Source organism: Anser cygnoides, chromosome 22, assembly GCF_040182565.1.
Source record: "Anser cygnoides isolate HZ-2024a breed goose chromosome 22, Taihu_goose_T2T_genome, whole genome shotgun sequence".
Lineage (NCBI taxonomy): Eukaryota > Metazoa > Chordata > Aves > Anseriformes > Anatidae > Anser > Anser cygnoides.
The window spans coordinates 4,288,720-4,310,822 of record NC_089894.1 but is presented as its reverse complement, the minus strand read 5'-3'; the positions used below and the strand labels follow the sequence as shown (position 1 = coordinate 4,310,822).

General features: G+C 53.5%; 2 protein-coding genes across 2 annotated transcripts; both read left to right on the top strand.

Moving 5' to 3' along the window:
* The first annotated feature begins 11,917 nt into the window (after positions 1–11,917).
* Positions 11,918–12,645, top strand: LOC136786770 (feather keratin Cos1-1/Cos1-3/Cos2-1-like). The gene is made up of 2 exons (XM_066981618.1): positions 11,918–11,937; positions 12,319–12,645. The coding sequence occupies exon 2, from the start codon at positions 12,340–12,342 to the stop codon at positions 12,643–12,645; it is 306 nt and encodes a 101-aa protein (XP_066837719.1). The 5' UTR covers positions 11,918–11,937; positions 12,319–12,339.
* Positions 12,646–19,938: 7,293 nt separating this feature from the next.
* On the top strand, positions 19,939–21,000 carry LOC136786769 (feather keratin Cos2-3-like). The gene is made up of 2 exons (XM_066981617.1): positions 19,939–20,298; positions 20,674–21,000. The coding sequence occupies exons 1-2, from the start codon at positions 20,200–20,202 to the stop codon at positions 20,998–21,000; spliced, it is 426 nt and encodes a 141-aa protein (XP_066837718.1). The 5' UTR covers positions 19,939–20,199.
* Positions 21,001–22,103: the final 1,103 nt, after the last annotated feature.

Here is a 22,103-nt window from a genome sequence, read left to right as displayed (position 1 = left end):
AATGCAATGCCTCGTGTGTGGCAATCGGAGAGCAACATTGTGAAGATGAGAAACTCAGTGATACCCTGGAGAAGGGGAAAAAATGTCTATGGCAGGCAGCTGGAAACACAAATGGTTCACCTGATGATATGGAAAGTCTCCAGTGTTTGGGGAGCAATGGTGGTGGAGTACAAGTTCTCCAAGAAGGTGAGCGGGCTGAGGAAAAAGTGCATTGGGCTACTCAGGGGCTGGTCACTCCCCACAGTGACAAAGGGGGGCCATTCCCCATAGCCTTCAGAGAGATGAGGAGAAGGTAATGACAAAGAGGATGATGTGCCAGCCGGGATGGTCTGTTAAGCTCAGAAGAATGAATTCAGTCCCAAAGGTCCTGTTCTCCTTTGCCATGGCTCTAAGGTTTCAGAAGGGGATGATGTCAGACTGAGGTTTCATGTTGTAATAAGAGCAGCAGAAAACATCAACAAAAAGCCTTTTCCTTGCCTCTCATGGCCTCTCTTCATCTCTCATTTTCCCTTCATCTGCCCTCTCTCCCTTACACTCTACTTCCGTAGAGACAGCCATACAAACAGCTGTCCATCCTTCTCCAGGCATCCACCCATCCACTCTTCACTTCATGACCCTCCTGGAAGTGAGCTACAAATTACAGTCTTTCATTAGAAATATTAATGTTTTATTTTTTTTATTTCATCTTTGAAAAGAAATTTTAATATTTTTTTTTCATTGCTAGTGGAAGATTTCTTTGTGTCCCACAGTGCAGTATTACATTCAATAATTTTCTGCGTAAAAGAAGCTACCAAATCATAGAAGTTCCAGCCAGACAACAGAAATACTGCTATACACTATCATCAGTGTCAACCCAGTGATTTTTTTTCAATCAAAGTGAAGAGAAATTAAGCTTCAGAATATTGCAAAAGAAACAAGAAATAAATGAAATTTTAGAAGTATTTTTATTCTCTACATTTCCCAGTTCAGCTTTTTCTGAACAGGTTCACGGAAAGCTCAGAAGAAGATGATGAGAAAGAAGTTTTAAATGCTTTCCTTAGTGGAACATTTTTATTCCAATATTAATTGCATCATTCCGATTCTCATCCTGGAATTTAACAGCTGTTTGATCAGCTCCAGCCATGTTCCCAGGCAAGAACAGGAGGGAAGGCATTGTTCCTGCAGAGGTGTTCAATGTCTCCAGAGAATCCTTGGGGCAATGATCCCGGGGGTAGATCAGACCCCTGCTGAGACAAGGCTGAGGCTGGTGCTGCCTTCCCCGAGAGCACAGAGGAAAGAGGGCCCATGGCTGCCCCCTGCTGGGAGCTGCCTCGGCCAAGCTTTTCTTTCTCCGGGTTGCTTCAATTCTTGCTCTTGCAAGCAGACAAAAGAGTTTCCTCAAGTCTGAGGACATCAAAACACCACATTCAGCATGCTTTGTGAGACAGAGGAAGCTTCACCAGCACAGCCTCGTTTCTCCTGCCTGGTCTCGGCATTTGCAGCCTGCAGGACACCCAGCTTTTCCCAGACATGCAATCCCCCACTGCCGCAGGAGCTGGTCATTATGACACTGCTCCCTGTGCAGGGGCTGAGGATGATCACACATGCCTCCAGCTCCCCTGAGGAGACGTCAACGAACTCAGTGGGCTGTAGGTCTTCATTTATCTCTTGCTCTGATTGCTTACTGTGATGAACATGGAGAGCTCTTGGGCCTTTGGCACTAAGGGCTGCTCTATTTGTTCTGTCCCTTAGGCACAGGCTTTGGACATGAACTGGCTGAAGGTCTGGAGAAAACCTGGTGGCTGGGATGCAAATCCAGTTTATTGACTGACTCATTGAAGAGAGAGAAGAACCCTGCAAATCTCTGTCAGAGCTACTTCTAGGGGTCTCTGGGCTGGGCTGGCCAGGGCTCGAAGCAAGCTCCTTTAACACGGGCTGGCAGGAATTTACTCACCCTGGGGCTGAGGGGCTGAGAGCCAGCCCCTAAGGCAGTCTTATCTCCCAGCAGGCTCTGCCCTATTCTGTCAGACTGGGAAGAGAGGAAAGTAGAGCCCTGCGGTCCGGGTCAGCCAGTCGGGGTCAGCCCTCTCTGCTCAGCCACAGACACCATCCCGTTTGAGAAAGAGAATATGGCTGTCAGATCTTGGAGTGAACAGGGGAAGCAGCGCAGCCAGGGGAGAGCTGAGGGCCCCATCCCAGAGCTCTGCCTTGCACAGACACATCCCCTCCCCATCCGGGGTTGTTGTTCAGCCAGGGCAGCTCCCTGCACCAGGGTGTCACTCACAGCACAGAGGTACAAGGCGCTGTCAGAGAGCTCAACTCCCTTCAGCCGCAGAACACTGTATTTCCCATCAGTGTTCAGCTCCGTGGTGAAACGGTCTTTCTGCTTGGTGCCCTTTCCTGCTTGATAAGAAATCAGCTGAGGGGATTGTCCCTTCTTCTGCTGGTACCAGAGCAAGCCTCTGAAGTTGGAGGTCTCGTATGTGCAACTGGTCTCGAATGCATTTCCCTGTTCCACGGTGACTTGTCTTTCTTCCTGGGTGACGGACACCTGCCCCATGGTTTCTGGAAGAAAGAGAAGGTCAGCAGCTCTGTGAGGAAATCTCCAGGCAGTCAAACAGGAGTGAATTCAGACCTATGGGAGATAAGTCTCCCTGTCCTTTACTGGGCTGAAGGGTCCTGAGGCCAGGGCACAGCAAGGTGGTTTGGGGGCAGAGCTAAGAGCTCCCTGGCCAGAGCGGACCCTGAGGAGAGCTGTGCTGTGTGCCTGCTCCTCCTGCCTGCTCTCCTTCTGCCCAGAGGACCAGGGCACAGCCTGTCATGCCTGGCTTTGTGTGCTGGGTCCAGCATGCTCCAGCAGGTTGAGGCGCCCATGCAGCTACTGGGAAAAGGTTCAACCTGCTTCCTCATCCCTCTCATCTCAGTGGCCTCTAAGTCCCACCAATATAAACAAGGCTGAGGTGAGTGGTGGCAAGAGGGAGCCCTGGCTGTGCTGACAAGCAGGAGGACATTGGTGACCATGGCAGGAACACATCAGGCAGAAGACAGACTGGACACCCTGGTAATGTCCATGGGAGGAGAGCTTTACTGTCCCTGTATCCACTTGGACACAATCCAGCTGTTTCTGTAGGAAAGGGAGAAAAGAGGGACTGCAGAGACTGATGAAATCTTCTCTGGTGACAGTAGGTGGACCAGAAGAGAGAGACAGAAAAGAGATGGAATGAAAGGACGAGAGAAGCAGGAGAGGTCTCTTCTGCATCTCCTATTTACAAATTTCGAAGAATAACAGCATCTTGAAGGAACCAGTCCAAGAAGCAGAAACGGGAGCCAATATTTACCAACATTTTCCCTGTGATTCAAGAGTCGGTCCCCACATAAACATGGTAAGGCTGATGAGGGCTTCCTGGGGAAAGAAGATTTATGTCTTGATTAAAAGCCAGCACTTACCCAGCAGTTGCCCCAGGAAGGCAGTGAGGACGAGATACCCGCGGTGCATGCTGAGAGCGACCCTCCTGTTTGCTGAGGGAGAGAGAGTCAGAAAAGCACCTCCCAGCCCCGAGAGAACAGAGCTGCCGGAAATGACTCTGCTGGGGGAACAAGGGGAGATTCAGTGACGAGAAATGTTCTGGTCTGACTGTGCCCAAAATGCTCCCTGGGGTTTCTCCCTCCTCCAGCAGGAGCAACCATTGAGGATTGTCACAGTCAGGGGTCCTGGGAACTCTGGGGGCCACATCAGGGGAAGGGGCTGCTCTCATCTCCTCTCCCAGAGGGGTCCTCACCTCCCCAGCTACAACTGCCTTCTCTTCTGCACACGCACTGTTTGGCCATGGCTGATGTCAGGGCAGTCTTGCCCACTGAGCTTGTTCTTTTTACCCTGGGGCCCTCAGGTGCATGGGGATGTTCCTATTTCCTGTGTGAGGAGAAGACACCTCGATTTCTTTCCCACATCCCCAGAAAGAAGGGAGGAACCATGCTACGCAGCAGCCCAGGGTTTCTGGCTGTGTCCTGTTCTGGTGGGATAACGTAGCTTTTGCAAGAGGAACGGGGCTCCAGTGGGGTATGGGATGCGAAAAGCCCAGAGGGGACAAGGACAACCTGTTCCATAGGGTAAGGGGTGAGGAGTCAGCAGGGAAAAGGATGTGGGTTCAGTGGGTCACGTGCACTCACACTGATGGGCCACAGCGGGCACCCAGCCACAGCCACATCCCTGGCAGTCTCTGCTTCCCTGATGCTTGGGCCCCCTCTATCACCACCCCTAACACCTTGTCTGGCTTGGCAGCACCTGGCTAGTTGTGTTGTCTTCCCCCATACCTCCCTCAGCACACCTCAAACGTGGAGCTCTCAGACACCCAAAGGAATGACACTCCAAGCCCTGCAGACCCCAACTGTTCCTTTTATACCCCCCAGGCAGTGTGAACTTTTCTCCCTCTCTCAAAAAAAATTTACCGCACAAAGCAGTGAATCCTCTTCACTGCCTGTGGAGTCCTGATACAGAAGGAGATTGTTCATGGAGAAGCTTGGGATCTGCATGGCAGCTCACCTGAGTAGCCACAGAACTCTGCTGGGCTGTACAGAGCTGTGCTGTCCACATTCTTTGGCACGTGGCAGTGAGCATGTGTCGAGTCTGCAGGAGTGAAGCAACGTGTTGTTTGATGAATAGAGTTGTCCATTTCTAAGAAGAATTACACAAAATCCCAGAAAATCTCCAAAGATAACAATGCCAGTGAATCTCGGCAGGAGCAGGAGCTGCAGCATGTGCCTTGCCCTGACAAGTGGTCTGTCTTATGTTCCTTTGGTAAACTCCACCGCAACTACTCCCTCGCTCCCCCTGCTCAGAAGAACTAGGGGAGAAGAAAGAAATTTGATACAAGGGAAAAGTAAGAGAGAAAAATAAGCAAGGGCCGCACAGAAGCACAGAGTGAAAAGAAAATTATTCTCTACTTCCCCTCAAAAAGTGATGTCTGGCCATCTCCTGGGAAGCAGGGCCTCAATACTCATAGCGGTCGTTTGGGAGGACAGATGTCTTCATAATGAGAGCTCCCCCTTTCCTTCCCCTTTCCCAACATTTATTGTTGAGTGTGACATCACATGGTATGGAATACCCCTTTGGTTGGTTTAGGTCAGCTGCCCTGGTGATGTCTCTTCCCTCCTCTTGCCCATCCTCCACTTCCTGACTCTATGGGGCTTGGAGAGAGTCTTGATTCTGTGCCAGCACTGCTCCATAATTGCCCAAACATTGGTGCAATGGCAATGCTGTTCTAGCTCCAAGTGCAGAGCACAGCACTCTAGGGGCTGCTGTGGGGAATGTTAATTCTGTCCCAGGCAGTCCCAGTACAGCTCCATAACTCAGGGTTCCCAGCATCAGACAAAAACTTTGCCTATGCTATTCCCTTTTTCTTTCTTGTGTTACCTCCAGCTAATGGTATTTTAATCGGTACTGGAAGGCCACCCTTGCTGGCATCCATCTACATTCACAATCCACCCTCAAGAAAAGCAATTAAAGTCACAATTTCTAGTAGGAATTTTTCATGTTCCAGACTGTGTGCATTGCCTTGTGTTCTTTTACTTGTTCAAGAAGAGTTCGGCTCCATTTGGCTCTTGAATATATCACCTAGCAACGCAATATGAATAGACAGCTGAAAAACAAAGATTAGGAGTATTCTAATGTGAACTCACCGTGTACTATCCTAATTACAAGAGTAAAAATCACGCCCCTATACTGTGAGACCCTGGCCCAACAAAGGACCCCTCATCTCTGAGGATGCGCAGAATGATTCTGTCATGGCAGCACTATGCTAATCATGTAACCATTTGGAGGGGTGGGGATTGTACAAACATGCAAATGTATTGAGAACGGGTTTTATGAAAGCTGAACAAAAAGTCTTAAGAGGTGCCAGGTTTGTGGGAAACCACCAGGTACCCAGACTTTCACTATTCTGAAATAAACAATCTGTTGACCTTGTGTGTGGATTGGCTCATAGTACACCGGGTAAGAAATCTGGACTTTTTACCTGGTTGTGTCTCCTCCCACCTTCACCTGCACCTCCAGCCTCCTTGGTGGAGGGTAGCGTGAGAAGCTGAAAAGTCCTCGACTTTGTCTAAGCACTGTTCTGCAACAGCCAAAACATCTGCATCTTTGGCTGATAATTCCCTTTTCAACCTTCTGTTTTCTTCCTCTAAACTTCCAGCCCATTCCTTCTCAATTTTCCACGTTGCAGCTAACAACCAGCACACTCCTTCCTTCCTTTTGTCTTTCCTTACCATACACGCATCCTTCCATTTATTAAATTCATTCTCTGAGGCATTTGGATTGTGGTGTACTGACCTTAGCCACTCCTGCTTTGCATCTTGCCATCCATTTCCAAGAAAACCCTTCCACAGTGTGGCCCATTTATCAAGGGAACCATTCCTTATTCTAACACAAGGATCCTGCTGACTACACCCAGGTCTGTCTCCCAACACTACAGAGCACTGGCAGGTTCTTTAGGGATCCTTGGCAGAAGGAGGACTGGCCACAGGTTGTGGTTATAACTAGAGATTTATTATTACATAAGAAATTACTAGAAATACTAAAAATTACTACAAAATCCTAAAGATTACTACAAATAAATTACTAGTTGAATTACTAGAGTGATAACACTAATGCCCTTTCTCACCACAATGGTGGGTGTGTCCACATGCTGGGGCCAGTGAGAGGGAGAGACAAGGGGGCAGCGGTGCACCTTAACAGCCCCCTTCCACATTATGGATATTTGCCTTACTGTTGGTTATGCTAACCACACTGCCAGGCATCAGGAGCAGGGGCTGCCACTCACACCTGGCTCACCACAAGCCCCACGTGTCCTTGCTGGGCAGGCTCAGCTCAGAGCTCCATGCAAACTGTGATGAGAGGGAGCTGCTCCTCACAGCACCCGCACCTTCCTGTATAAAGCTGCATGCTGCACGCACCAGTGTGGTTTCAGCGCACACAGGTAGACAGCGCTGTCCTGGAGCTTGGCATCTTGCACGTGGAGAAGCACCTGGGAGTTCTCCACGGAGAGCACAGAGGAGATCCTCCCGGAATGCACATGAGGCTTGAACTTGCTCACCTGCAGCAAGAACTGAGGGGACTGGGTCGGGCGCTGCTGATACCAAAAGATGTAGAAAGCAGAGCTGCTGGTGGAGAAATTGCAGTGCAGAGTTGCGTTGTGTCCCACCTGGATGGTGGTTTCTTGTGCAAACTGCAGCACAGAGTCCTGTGCATGACCTGCAAAACCAGAACAGCATTTCAGCACTGCTTGAAGGTGTGTCTGTTCTCCCCCTCTCTCTCCTGTGTCTTTCATTTCACCAACTTGCTCACTGTCTCCTCTCTCCATCTCCTTTTTCACGGGCTGTAAAATGCTGAGCTAAGTACACATGCACTCTTCTTTCTTCAGATGCTGTTTAATTCCCATACCCAAGTCTGTCAGCTTACCGACTTTTTAGCAGTACCTCGCCAGGCTTTGAGTCCATACATACCTATCAACAATGCATGTAAGAATGCTAGGCATCTGCAAAGGAAACGTGCAGATGCTCATTCATCCCTGTACACTCGTTGCCCCTGACATCTCCCAGACTGATTCCTGTACCTGTCTGCAGCCCCTGCTCTCCCTACAGAAAACACCTGCAGTTCTTCCAGGGAGGCAGGACTCCAATTTCCCCCCTCCAGAAATGATGGGATGCCATCTTGCCCCTAGCTTGCCCTCCTGAATGTCACATCTCACCAAAGTCTGACAGTGCCATCAAGGCTGCCAGAAAAAGCAGGACCATGTCACGCGCTCGCCTTCACAGGGTGCCCACGGAGTGCCCGGAAAGAGGGAGCTCAAGCTTGCGAGTTCACTTCCCCCTCTGCCAGCTCAAAGCAGCCTCTGAACCTCAGCACAGAGGGCGGAGCAAAGCTCTCCCCCTGCTGCTCCTTGGGGCACACTTCTGCCACAGCAAGGCTCTCAAGAGAGGGATGGGCCAGTGGTTAAAGCAGTCAGAAAGGAATCCAGCCAATCTTTGCTGTGCCCCAGGTTCCCCATTGCCAGTCACAGGTTTTCCAGCACCGCGAGCTTCACACTTGTGCCGTTAGCTCACAGCTGCAGGCCTGTGAAGGCCAGGACATTTCACTTGGTCAGCGGTAAGGCAAAAGGACACCAACATGGCCACTGTGTGCTTTCCTCTTTTTGCCCCTTCTGGCAGGTGGGCAGCCCCAGCAAGGGGCAAGTGTCCCCAGTGGCCTCCCACTGCCATCCAGAACCCAGCCAGACACAGAGGCCTGCACTCAGCTCTACTGTCAATGGAGAAGGGATGCCTTTTGCTGCCCTTCTTCCCTGTCCCTGTCCTCTTCTTCCCTAGGGGCTGCGTGGATGGAGGTAGGACCAGGCACAGACCCAGGTACCCAACTCTCTCTGTCAGTCTGGTTATACTTCACCTCTTCCCTGGGCAAGGGGGAAGGCTCTGCAAGGAAATATCTCCATTGACAGAGCCAGCTCAGAAAGCCCCCCCCAGGCAGAGCCTCATTCTCCCTCTGGCAGGGAAGGACGCCCCACCACAGCCCTCTGCTCAGCAGTCAGCACCTCTGCACACACAGACAGGAGTGAATCCTGCTCCAAGGAGAGACCTTCAACGGCGCTGACTAGTGCAGCAAACTCCTCAACGCCTCAGTCCTTTGGCAAGATCCAAGGTTCCAAAAGGTGTCACTAGAGGCAGTGTCCAGCACAGACATTTGTGGCATTGCCAGGACGTCATCTCAGCGCCAGAGGTGCTGGATTTGGGCTTGGGACAAAGCCTGTACAACAAGCTCCTAAAACGAGACCTCTGCAGAAAACGGAGGAAACCCGACGTGGCTGTTCCGATGCTCCCTCGGGCCCGTGCTGTTTAACTCCGGGCCCTGCAAGGGGACTTCCAAGCACCGGCAGCGCCCCCACGTGGCTCCGGCTGTGGCTGTGCCCCCGCCACGCCCCCGCCCCACCTGCCCGGCCCCACGCACTGCGGGGCACCCCCTGACCCCCCCAGCTCCGCAGGCCGTTGGCCGCCTTTGCTGCAAGGGCGCGCTGCTGGCTCGTGTGTGGCTGGGTGCCTCCTGCACCCAAAACCCTTTCCTGAGGCTCTGCTTCCTCGGCAGCCAGCCCCCACCCCGCATTACTCTGGGGGTGCTTCCTGCCCAAGAGGAAAATCCTTTTCTTTGCTCCTTTGCACCATCCTGAGGCTCTGGTCAGCCCCCTTCTCCAGCCTTCCTGCATTCTCCGAAGCCCCCTTGTGACCTACGCTGTCACCACCTGTGTGCCCCGGTTGGGGACCATGCACAAACTGGCCAAGGGTGCCCTCCTTCCTGACGTGCGGAAAACAGACTCCACAATAAGGAAGATTGTAAAGTAGGTATGTTTATTCAGCTGTGGGCAGCACGGGGGGGTAGCCCCTCCAAAATCGTGTGCACCTGATGCGGCAACTGTCCATGGTTATATGCAGCAAAGAGTTACATATACATGAAGTTTCACAATACACCTATACATATTCATAACCTATCCCCGCTTCATATTAAAATTAGTTCCAAGGAGTCATTTCCATAAACTCCTCCCATCTGCACTTGCGCAGTGTATTCTGGTGGTGGTCTCTGGGGGCCGTGGGGATGAAGACTGATGACTATTCCTCGTCACCGCTGGTTGACCTCTTGTCTCTGCACGGACGCAGTTGCTTCTTGGATCTTGTCCATCCACAGGAACACTTTCTACCAGTTTCTTAAGATAGGCTCACACTCTTATTAAGAGACTGACCTTGGTAAAGGGGCTCAAGGCTTCTTGCTTTAATTAATTTTCACAAGCAGCATAGTTAGTAAAGACACTAAGTAGCATCCTAGTTTCATGCTGTCAGCACTCTATCTCTACTTGATAAGATTCCCCTAACTCCCTCTCTCAGTCCCCCCTTTTAGTTAGCACGTTAGAAAGTTCTATTTTAAAAAGTTAGTAAATTATTGTATTCTCCAAACTCCTTCTCTCATTCCGACTGCTCGTAGCCTTAATGAAAACGTTCAGCAGGACTGGATGACTCTGGCATTGCCAGCTGCTACTCAGGCAGAAGGTGCCCTCCATGCCAAAGCTGCTGGTCAGGGCCCCTGGGAAGGGCTCCCAGGAACTATGAACATGGTGTTTGATGGTCAGCCATGCTGAAGCACTCCAAATGCTGAGCATTTGTCTGGCGCAAGGGGGGGATCAGTTTACTCTTGGCACTGTGTGATCCCTTTGCTGTGAAATCCCGCACGTGGAGGAGCGACAGCTGCCCCTGTGCCTTCAGGAGAACCAGCCTGACATGGGCTGGATGGGAATCTGTCCCCTCTGCGATGCATTTCTGAGACAATGCTGGCAGGCCTTTATAGACAGGTGTGAGGAGATGGGCCTGGCTCCGGCACTGACTCCCAGGAGGACCTGGCAGTGTCCAGGGGTGGAAATCCCTCACTGACAGGCACTATCAGGAGCCTCACAGCAGTCTGCTTCTCCTATACAGCCCAAGGTGGTCGATGGACAGCCACGCTGAGGCACTCCAAACCTTGTTACCTTGAATTAAACCAAGGACCCAAACTGTCCTGATACGGTCCTTGTTGGGGCCTGAAGTTGGCAGTACCAGAGGGTGATTGTTGCAGCGTGAGGAAAAGGAGGGCTCAGGAGAAAGGAACTGTGTTTCGGTGCCTCTTCCCTGGACACATCTCTGCCAGGCTGGTGCCATCTCCGTTCAGCGGCTCTCAGGCTCCTTCTGACCCTGGGAACCTGCTCCCCTGCACGACTCATGTACAGAGCAGGGGAGAGTGCTCACACCGTGCACATTCCCTCGAGATAAAGGGGAAACAAGGACACACGCACGTGCTCATCTATAGCTGCATGGAGCCATGCACAAATCTGTGCACCCACATGCGTTCACACAGAGCCAGCTGCACACAGGTTTTCACAAGACAAGAGCAGATGTGTGAACACAAGCAAGCAGGCCCTCAGGTGACTGCACAAGGTGAGCCTATGAGGAGAGGTGCTATATTCTGGACCTCGTTCTCATAGCAGCTGGGGCTGGTGGGAATGTGAAGCTCAAGGGCAGCCTTGGCTACAGTGACTGTGAAATAGTGGAATTGGTGATCCTGAGCACAGCGAGGAGGAAGCACAACAGACTTCATGCACTGGACTTCTGGAGAGCAGACTTTGGCCTGCTCAGGCATCTGCTTGGCAGTGTACCATGATACAAAGCTGTGAAGGGGAGATGGGCCCAAGAAGGCTGGTTAATATTCAAGGATCACCTCCTCCAAGCTCAGGAGCGATGCATCCCAACAAAGACGGAGTCAAGGCAAAACACCAGGAGACCTGCGTGGATGAACATGGAGCAACTGGCTAAACTCAAACATGACAGAGAAGGCCACAGAGGGTGGGAGCAAGGACAGGTAACATGGAAAGAATACAGAGACATTGTCTGATGAGTAAGTTAGGAGAGCTAAATCTGCTCTAATTAGATTAGAGAGCTAATCTCTGCTCTGCTTCACTGAGACCCCACCTGGAGTGCTGTGTTCAGCTTTGGGGCCCCCAGCATGAGGAAGATATAGACCTGTTAGAGTGGGTCCAGAGGAGAGCCATGAAGATGATCAGAGGGGACCCGTCCAGCACTTCCGGTGAGTCTTCTGCCCTCACTGATGCATTCCTGCCCTAGAAATCCTTGGACATTTCATCCCAGCAATCTAAAGAAACCATTGCTGTGGAATGGCCATGGCCTAGATCTGGAAATGAAAAGGCAGCAGTGCAGGAAACCAACACACAGACCATAACATTTGTTGGAATGGTTTGCATTCAAGATGAGCTTGTCAGAAAATTGTTACCTCTGCCAAGGGTGCCCCTGGGCCTGCGGCAATGAAGTACCAGTATAAAAGGCAGCCCAGCTCCCTGCTCTCTCATCCAATTCTCTCGCCTCCTCCTCCTTGGGAACCAGGTGAGTCTGAAGCCCTCTCTCCTCCTCTTCTGAACTAGAAGGGATCTTGCATCAATAGACATCACATCTGATGGTGGTTCAGTGCTATGCTGGGTCTTGGAGTTCTTTGCCATGGGAGAGGGGTGGAGGGAGACATTCTGTGTAGAGAGAGGCTGGGACATGGTGCTGAGGCAGCTTTTTGGATTACGAGCTACGGGATTGTCTCATTGGTTCAGGCTGCTCTTTGAAGGGCCCTGTCAGGACAAAGCGATGAAGACCATGAGCCTCCTGGCACAGCCTCCACATCCACCCTCAGCAGTTGTCTTGGCTCCTTTGTTTTGGGTAACAGGGCTGCTCCTCACCTACCCATGCGTTCTGCTTCCTCTCTGCCCTCTCTCCCAGGTGCATCTCCAACCCCAAGACATGTCCTGCTACAATCAGTGCCTGCCATGCCGGCCCTGTGGCCCGACCCCACTGGCCAGCAGCTGCAACGAGCCCTGCGTCAGGCAGTGCCAGAACTCCACCGTCGTCATTGAGCCCTCTCCTGTGGTGGTGACCCTGCCCGGACCCATCCTCAGCTCCTTCCCGCAGAACACCGTTGTGGGATCCTCCACCTCTGCTGCCGTTGGCAGCATCCTCAGCTGTGACGGAGTCCCCATCACCTCTGGCTGCTGTGACCTCTCAGGCATTTCCAGCCGCTACTGTGGCAGAAGGTGCCTGCCCTGCTAAAGCCACTGGCCATGGCCCTGGGGTTTCAGCACGACCATGGTGCTGGAGAATAGAAGGAGGAATCTTCAGGCCATTGCTTGCAGAATGACTGACCTTCCTCACCAGAGGAGGTAACATTGGCAGGAGCCAGACCAGAGGCTACCCCGAGATTTCTCAAAACATGCCCCATGTCTCTCCTTCCATCCCTCCACCTACCTCCTTCTCTCCCTTTTCTTTGTGTTCTTCTTCTCCCATGGGCTGTGGGGCTCCTCAGAGACCGCCCTCCCACTGCGGTAACAGCAGACACATGCCCTGCATGATCTGCGCCATGGGCAAGGGACGCTGTCTCTCAGTAGGCCCTGGTGATCCCTGCACTGAGGGGCCTCTGCTCAGAGTGACCTGCTTTTCCTCTGTACACTCATTAAAGATTTCTGCATCCCAGCCTTGGCTGTAGATGTTATTTTCCCTCCGTGTATGCACACCTGAGCTGCCCAGGGAGAATGGTTTTGCCCTTGCTGGGTACAAGATGGGTGTTTAAGGAGCCTCTTCCCTACTCCCAGAAGAATGGGAGGTTGCGACACGCTGCAGAGAGTCCTCTCTTAGGCACTGCCCCTTGCAGCTGCAGAAGACATCCCTGGCTTTCACAGAGCAAGGGGCAATCTACCCTTGCCTTGCAGCGTCTCTGCCCACAGCTCCCCGTCCTGCAAACAGAGAGCACAACCTCTGCTGTCCTCACGGGAAAAGCTACGAGACTGTGGGAGGCTGTGGAGGCTGGGCACCCTGCAGGCTCTTAGGAACGGGCTTCCTCTTGCTCAGGACAGTGCTGTGCTGGGTAAGCAGGTGGGGACAGAAGATGGATGACAGATGTGGGGAATGGGTGGAATAAGTGCAGGGATGCCCCACCGCTTCTACTCCACCTTCATCTCCCCTCTTTCGCCCCACCTCAGGGCTATGGCCAGCACACATAGGCATGTGCGGCAGGAACATGAGGCCCAACTCCCCCCGGCACAGCACTTGGCAGGGCCCAGGTGGTGGCACACAGGCAGGGCCGACCCCCTTCACAAGTCAGCATTGGTGTTAGCCGTAATGGACCATACGCGGCAATCTCCAGTCCCTGAGGACCCTGCACCCCCATGGGCTGGGTCAGTGCAAAGACAGCAAGCAGTTTGCATGCCCCCACGCTGCTCTGTGCTGCCCACTTGCCCCCAGGCATGCAGCAGCTTTCCTCAGGCCCAGGACCTGCACTCACAGGGACTTCCTCACGCTCGTTTCCACTTTTCCTGACCGTTTGTTTTTCTCCCGCTCAGGCAAAAGGTTGTTTCTCTGTTTCTTCCTTTGGTTATGTAGAGGCTATCTTCAGGATGTTTGCAGCGCTCTGGTGCCCAGCTGCACTTCAAGGATGCCCATTGTTTCCAGGCCCAATTCAACTGCTGGTAGACATTTTTCCTGTCAGTGCTTTGCAGCCCCCTGATGTCTGCAGCTTCTCATTAGAGCCTGGTTACCTCTGTAACAGCTCCCATCAGCAGGGCACGCTGTCCCTGCTCGATTACAGAGCTGTTTCCTTAGAGATCCACGTATGGCCCTGCTTGGTACAGCCTTGTCATGTCCAGAAGGAATCAACCATGCAGGCAAGAGAGAAGAGCCAAAGGTGTGCTGGGGTAGACCCTTTATCTCTCCTGGTGTCAGAGGAATGGAATCAGCCACAGCTGCAAGAGAATGTAACCAGTTTAGCCCAGGTGAAGGTATGGCACTGCCAGGGCTAAGGTGTGGGGTAGACCACAGGAAAGAGACCCAGGCAGAGCTCTGAGAAACATTTCTGGTTTGTTGGGATAGCCCATGGCCCTGGAAGGGCTTGGCCTGTGTTGCAACTCAATACAGGACTGGTAGATCCTGGAGACATTGGTTTCTTAATTGCCCTACTGTTTATTGCCTACCTTCAATGCCCCAGGAGACAGTATATCAACCTTGGGTGAAGTTCTTGGTGTGTCGTTGGCAAATGGATAAAACTGTGGCTGGATTCTGCTTCTGTGTTTGCACAAGGCAGCTTAGCTTGGATGAGACACCCACTAAGCTGAGCAAACCCCTTTGCTGTGAAATCCCTCATGTGGAGCTGCCCCTTTGCCTTCAGGAGAACCAGCCTGACGTGGGCTGGATGGGAATCTGTGCCCCCTGTGATGCATTTCTGAGACAATGCTGGCAGGCCTTTATAGACAGGTGTGAGGAGATGGGCCTGGCTCCGGCACTGACTCCCAGGAGGACCTGGCAGTGTCCAGGGGTGGAAATCCCCCACTGACAGGCACTATCAGGAGCCTCACAGCAGTCTGCTTCTCCTATACATCCCAAGGTGTTCGATGGACAGCCACGCTGAGGCACTCCAAACATTGTTACCCTGAATTAAACCAAGGACCCAAACTGTCCTGATACAGTCCTTGCTGGGGCCTGAAGTTGGCAGTACCAAAGGGTGATTGTTGCAGCGTGAGGAAAAGGAGGACTCAGGAGAAGGGAACTGTGTTTCAGTGCCTCTTCCCTGGACACATCTCTGCCAGGCTGGTGCCATCTCCGTTCAGCTGCACCCAGGCTCCAGACCCTTTCAGCAGAACTGGAGTGCCTTGGAGGGGCCGGGCTGGCGGGGGAACCCCCGGGGCTGCGGGGCGAGGTGGTCCCGGCGGGCGGAGCGGCAGCGCCCCCTGGGGGCTGTGCCCCTGCCTCGCCCCCGCCACACACGCCCGGCCCCGCCCGCCACGGTTCCTGCCCGGCCGCAGCCCCGGCTCCTCTCCCCGTGGCTCTCAGGGCGCAGTAATACACCGCCGCGTCCCGAAGCCGGGGCTGGGCGAGCCACAGGGCGCTGGACCGGCGGTCTGCTGCCACCCACAGCCACCCCTCCGGGTCTGACACTGGTCTGGAGTCTTTGCGACTGCTCACGAGGAATGCGGGGCCTCGGCCCGGGAGCTGACGGTACCACTGGATGTACTCGCCGGTTTGGATGTTGGGGTGTGAGCAGGTGATATTGATGCCGGTGCCATCCCTGGTCTCTGCCCACGGCTCCTGCTGCACCTGGGCTCTGCCTGCAGCCACTGCCAAGAAGAAAAGGAGGAGACAACTCAGAAAATGGTTTTTTTTTGCACTGAAAGTATCACGCAAGGGGAGAGGAGAGAAGAAAACGGTTGACAGCTGACGGGAGCATTTTCTCAGAAGAAAGCACACAAAGGCATTTCTCCGGGAATGGTTATTTGGGGACCAGGTCGGAGCAGGGCTGTTTGGAAGGAGGGTCCGAGCCGAGCCAGGAGGAGAAGGGAAGCAGGCAGGAACGAGTGGGGGTGTGCCGAAAGGAGAGGAGGAAGGCAGGGAGCAAGGCAAGGTGCGAGGGAACGGCCGGCTGAGCTCGCTGGAGGCAGACGGGACGGCTGCAGAGGGAGGACAGAGGGGAGCGAGGTCCGTGAGAAGCCGGCGGGCCAGCAGCGAGGGCAGCCCCGGCCCCCCGCAGCCCCCGTCCCGGCCCCGCCGCCGGCAGCCCCGCGCACCCAGGAGCACCGCGGCCAGCCCCGCCAGCCCTGCGGCCCGGCCCTGCCGCATCCCGCCGCTCCGCCGCCCGCGCCGCGCTGCCCCCGCCAGCCCCGGCTCTGCTCCGCCCGCGGCGCCTCCTCCCCGCCGCCGCCGCCCGGCGCCGCCAGCTCCGCCCCGGGGCCGCTCGGGGGCTGGCCCGGGCTGCGAGTGCTGGGCGCCTGGGGGCGGGCAGGGCTTGGGCTGCTGCCAGCGGGGCTCTGCCCGTCCTGCAGCCCAGCCCGGGACGCGGAGGCGAGTGCGGGGAAAGGCTGAGGCAGCTCCTTCGGCACGGGAGAGGAGAGGGGAGGGGAAGGGAGTGGGAGACTTGGTGCATGGAGCAGGGCATCACAGCCCTGGGGAAGATGGACACCACTTTGTTGAGGGAGACATTGGCAATGGATTGGGTTTAGAGCAGGGAATGTAGCCCCCAGCATGATACAAGTGCAGCCAAGTGAGAGTGAGCAGACAGTGTCTTGTGTCTCCTCAGATGTCTACATTGAGAAGGAGACCAGGAGCACCCTGCAGGAGCTCAAGGAGGACAGGAAAACTCGTGGTGCTGTTGTAGTCAAGCAGCTCAGCAGTCCAGAAGCTCTCTGCAGAAGCCAGCTGCATGAGAGATAGCGAATCCCAGAAGAAGCTGTGATTGTGTAGGGCCAGAGCAGGGCAAACGAAGGGTGAGCGCCACTTGTGCCAAGGAAGGGAGCAGGAGCTCAGACCACAGGCCTCCCACCAGACTGGAGTACTGCAGTGGGTGGCAGATGCACACAGCTTGGTCATAGGCCATGAGTGAGAAGAGGACATCCCAGTTTAGGCCCACTAGTGGAGGCAGAGGAGCCAGAGCACACAGCTGGAAAAGTAAATTGTCCTATCTGCAGAGAAGGCATCTAAAAGCGTAAGAGGCATCCTGACCAAGACATGGCACATGTCAGTGAATGGGAGGTTTCCAAAGATAAACTACATGGAAGGGTGCAAGGGCTGGTTGGGCTCCACCATCGCGAGTGTATTCCCAGTCTGGATCAAGAGGTAGATGGCTGAATCCAGAATGAAGAGCAGTAGCTCTCAGCTCTCAGCCAAACCCAGCAGCAACAAAAGAAACCACTCTGTAGACCTTCCGCTCACCCCTGTGGGAAGATACCAGGGGCAGGAGGAAGGAGGAGATGGAGTTGCTGCTCAGGACTCATGGTCTTCCACCTCTTGATATCTTCTGAGGAAAAACACAGCAGGGTCTCAGCAAGCCAGGATGTTCCTTCAGAGACAGGAGAAAGTAAGATCAGAACCCTGGAGTTCAGGAGAGCAGCATTAGCTTTCTTTGCTGTGTGCACACGTACCTGTCTGTGTGCGCCCAAATATACTTCAGTATGCATCCAGGAGTGTCTGTGAGTGCACCCATGAGTTCATGCATCTTTTTACATGAGCAGCAGTGTGCATGAGTGCTGTTCCCTCCACCCACTTTTGATGTCATGAATGATATCTGTATGTGATCAAGGGTCACAGTGGGAATTAATAGAAACAGTGATTTGTCAACAGCATCCCTCCAAGGCTGAGATGTGGTGACTGTGCATGTTGCCCCATGCTTCCTGAGCAGTCCGAATGAGAGGTCATCTGAGAAACCCTCCAGAGGATCACAGGCTGCACCTCCAGCACGCACGTAGTCCAACCCTGTGTTCAGAGCGGGTCTCATCTGATCAGGTTGCTCAGGATCAAGTCCAGGCAAAGTCTGAACTCTTCCAAGGATGGAGCTCCCCTAGCATCTCTTTGGCAATCTGCTCCTGGACTTGGCCACCTTCAGGGTAAATAGGACCCATGTTCCTCTGGTTCAATGCCACTTCTGCCCAAGGTTTCAGCCCCTGCATGACTCAGCTCCAGGCCCATGAGTCACAGAAGTATGTGTGGCATTGGTTTCCCCATGGGGGACCCCTGTCCCACCCCAGACACCACTGACACCACACCGGCAGCAGATCTAAGTAGGGCTGGGCCTGCTTGAAGAGGACAGGATTTCTCAGCCTGTCTCCCTGTACATAAAGCTAACACCATCCTTTTGAACTCTCTAGCCATGGGGAGTGCAGCTGTGTCCTGGCCTGGAGAGGCAAGGAGGGGTGACTGGCACCACAGTCTTACACTCTGAATCTTGTGTTACAGAATTAAAATAAGGATCCAAACTTTTGTGGGCCCATCCTTGTTGGGGACTGAAATTGGCAGTGAACTTCCTAGGGTCGGGAGGCAGTGGGCTACAGATACAGAAGGCCGCATTTCATCATGTGTGCTGTGGGCACTTCTGGGCTGGGTTTGTTCTGTGATTGTTCAGCTGTTCTCAGGCTCCTTCTTGCCCTGGCTGCTCTCTGGAGCTCATGGACAGAGCAGTGGAGAATGCCCTGAGGTGACCAGCCCATTTTCTTGTGAGGGGGGCCACACAGTTCTCACAAACACACACCTTCTCTTGCACACCTGCGTGGAATCATGCAAAACTGCACCCACAGACACTTGCACAAGTCCAGCACACAGGCTGTTGTAGTTTCACACTGATGGCCAACTAAACTCCACCACACAGCTCTCTCACACCCCCTGCTGAAAGGAAGATGTGGGGAGAGAATGTGATTTAAGCTAAAGGGCTTAAAAGTTGAGATAGGGATAACATAATTAAAGGAAAAAAAAAAATGAGCAAAGGCAATTTGGAACAAATTGAGAAAAAATTATTCTTCACTTCCCATCAACAAGTAATGTTTGTCCATGTCTTTGGAAGCACAGACTCAATATGCCCACCCCTGGTTTTCCTTCCCCTTTCACATCTTCACTGCTGCGTGTTTGTGTATGGAATATCGCTTTGGTTGGTTTTGGTCAGCTGCCCTGGTGATGGGCCCTCCCCACCTCTTGCCCACCCCCTACCTCCTGGCTTTGGGGGGCTTGGAGAGAGTCCTGATGCTGTGCCAGCACTGCTCCACTATAGCCCCAACACTGGTGTGATGGCAATGCTGTTCTAGCTCCAAGCGCAGAGCACAGCATTCTAGGGGCTGCTGTGGGGAATGTTAACTCTGTCCCAGGCAGCCCCAGTACAGGCAAGTGCCCACAAGAGAGGAACATGTGCATGAACGTGACACAGTGTGCAGCAGAGATTCTGGACAACATTTGGTCAAATTACATGGTTTGATGTGGTAGAGAGGGGAGGTGGACTGGGAGCCTTGCAGAAGACACTGGAGCCAGGGCTCTTGACAAGACAACGTCAGCTTTCTTGGGCCTTGCACTTAAGGCCTGAGAATCCCATTTGTTAGCCTGAGTAGCAGTGGTAAGGGAAAGTGCTGGAGTGCCCCTACTGATCACTGGTGGGTGTCATGACAGAAATAAGCTTGCATCATTTAAAGGGGAAGTGTACGATTTTATTTATTTTTTAAAACAATAAATGAAAGGCACGAAGTTATGGGAGTGAAGAAGGAATTCTCTATGGACAGGATCTGCACTGTGTGTCTTGGGAAAACCCAGCCGGCTCTGTCCGATGCTGGTAGAAGGCAGGGTCACCTGCACATGAAAGGTTTACTTTCTGTCTACATTCATGTTCTTATTCCTTCTAACTAAAACAGACATTGTCCTGTTGGGCCTTTCTTTTGGGATCCAGAAAGGGCCCTGGACAACCTCTCCCCTTATACAGACATCCCTGGGTCAGAGCAGGAGGAGGCAAAACAGGCCATCAGGTTTTCCCTGAGGGCAGTGTCAGGAGGGGTAGGGTCACAGGGAGGAGCTGGGTCAGCTGTAGCCAAAAGGGCCCCAAAGAGCCCCTAGGGAGTCACCCAAGCTGACCTCATTTGCCTTTCCTGGACCCTTCCAGCACGTGAGCTGAGTCTTCTGCCCACACCGACGTGTGTTGCCTGGAAATACTTGGGCCTCCCTTTCTGCCACTCAGACGTTGCCTTCTCTGGGGAAAGGGCAGAAAGCAGGAAATGAAAAGCAGCATCACAGGAAGGCAACACACAGCCCGTATCATTAGGTGGGATGTTTTGCATGCACGAGTAGCTTGTCAGAAAACAGTCCCTGCTTCAAGGGATGCCTCTGGACATGGGGCAGCTAAGGCGCACTATAAAAGCCAGCCCAGGTCTGTGCTCTCTCATCCACTTCTCTGGCCTTCTTCTCCTTGGGAACAAGGTGAGTGTGAAGCCCCTTCTTGTCCCCCTCACTCTCGCATGGGAGGACTCAGTTCCATGGACCTTTCAGCTGCTATCAGCTGTGTTCCATGCCAAATCTTGGGGCTGCTGGTTGTGGGAGAGTCAAGGGGTAGAAGGTTTGCCATGGAGGAAGACTGGGCCTTTAGTATGATGGCTCCTGGGCTGGAGCCTAGAGTGTAGCCAGGCTCTGGTGGTTCTTTTTGGGCTCTGGCAGGATGAGGCCAAGAAGCCCTGGCACATCCCTGCACAGCCTCCAGCTCACAGCACTGCCTGTGCCTTGGTTCCCTCAGGGTGTGGTGACAGGCTTTTCCTCATGCATGCCCATGTTCTGCTTCCTCCCTGCCCTCTCTCCCAGGTGCACCTCCTGCCCCCAGACATGTCCTGCTACGACCAGTGCCGGCCGTGCCAGCCCTGCGGCCCGACCCCGCTGGCCAGCAGCTGCAACGAGCCCTGCGTCAGGCAGTGCCAGAACTCCACCATCGTCATTGAGCCCTCTCCTGTGGTGGTGACCCTGCCCGGCCCCATCCTCAGCTCCTTCCCGCAGAACACTGTTGTGGGATCCTCCACCTCTGCTGCCGTTGGCAGCATCCTCAGCTGTGACGGAGTCCCCATCACCTCTGGCTGCTGTGACCTCTCCTGTATTACCAGCCGCTACTGTGGCAGCAGGTGCCGCCCCTGCTAAAGATGCCAGACAGTGCCCCAGACCAGGACCCCAGGAACTCAGAACATGCTGCTGGACAAAAATGGACGGAAGAACAGACTTTGTGCCGCTGTTTTAAGAGGACCTGACCATCTCTGGTTTGTCCTGTAAAGACAGACAGGAAGGGGCCAGCCTGGATTCTATGACAACATGGCTGATTTATACCTTTCCTGTTTTCCACACACTCTTTTTCTTTCTTTTCTTTCTTGCCCTCTCCTTTCCGTGAGGCCCCCACAAACCAGCCTGGAGTGACCTGCTAGACCCTCTCCCCTTGTGGGCCAGGTAGATTGATGCTCTGTTGCAAGTCTGCCATTGGAAAAGCTGAACAGATTTTTGTCTGCTCGTGCTGTGCTACGATCTCGGGGCCTCCTCTTGGAGTCACCTCATTTCCCTCCTGAGACTTGATAAACATTTGCAGCAACCCTGAGTGTGTCCCTGTGTGGTCTTTTCCTCTGAATACAGATGGCCAAGGGAGAAAACCGTTCCTTAGTGGGAATAGGCTGGGGGCACTGCCTCATGCCTCTAGGCACTGGAATGCAGGACATACTGCAGCAATTCATCTTTCAGGCACTGTCTCTTGAAGCTGAGGAAGACATCCCTTCTTCTTCCACAGCCAATGGACACCAGTCCTTGACTTGTGACGTCTCCGCCTAGACAAGTGCTGTTGACATTGGAGGCCCCAGCTCTTGGGGAAGAGTGTTCCTCTTGCTTTGGGTGGAGCTGTGCTGGGAATGGAGGCTCAGACAAAGATGATCCCAAAGGACTGCAGAAACTGGGAATCATTAATTGTCTTGGGGATTGCCCTCTATCTCTACTCCACTTTCACCTTCCTCCACCACCTGATCATGGGCATCATGTCTGGGCATGGAGAGCAGGTAGAGCTTCCCTGTGCATCCCTATCACCTTTCAGCACAGCATCTGGCATGGCCCAGCTGTTGCCAAGATGTGCAGGGCTGAGGGGATCCACAAGTTCGTACTGCTACCAGTCACATCAGGCCACACACTGGAGCCCCCAGTCCCTGTGAACCCAACTCCATTTTCATGAAAGCAGGCTCAGGAGAGGGACTGATGCCCAAACATGCCAC

Excerpts from the sequence above, each read along its gene's own strand:
- LOC136786769 (XM_066981617.1), top strand. The coding sequence starts at position 20,200 with ATGCCTCTGGACATGGGGCAGCTAAGGCGCACTATAAAAGCCAGCCCA. Across the intron at positions 20,299-20,673 it reads TTCTTCTCCTTGGGAACAAG|GTGCACCTCCTGCCCCCAGA; the intron begins GTGAGTGTGAAG and ends CCTCTCTCCCAG.
- LOC136786770 (XM_066981618.1), top strand. The coding sequence starts at position 12,340 with ATGTCCTGCTACAATCAGTGCCTGCCATGCCGGCCCTGTGGCCCGACC.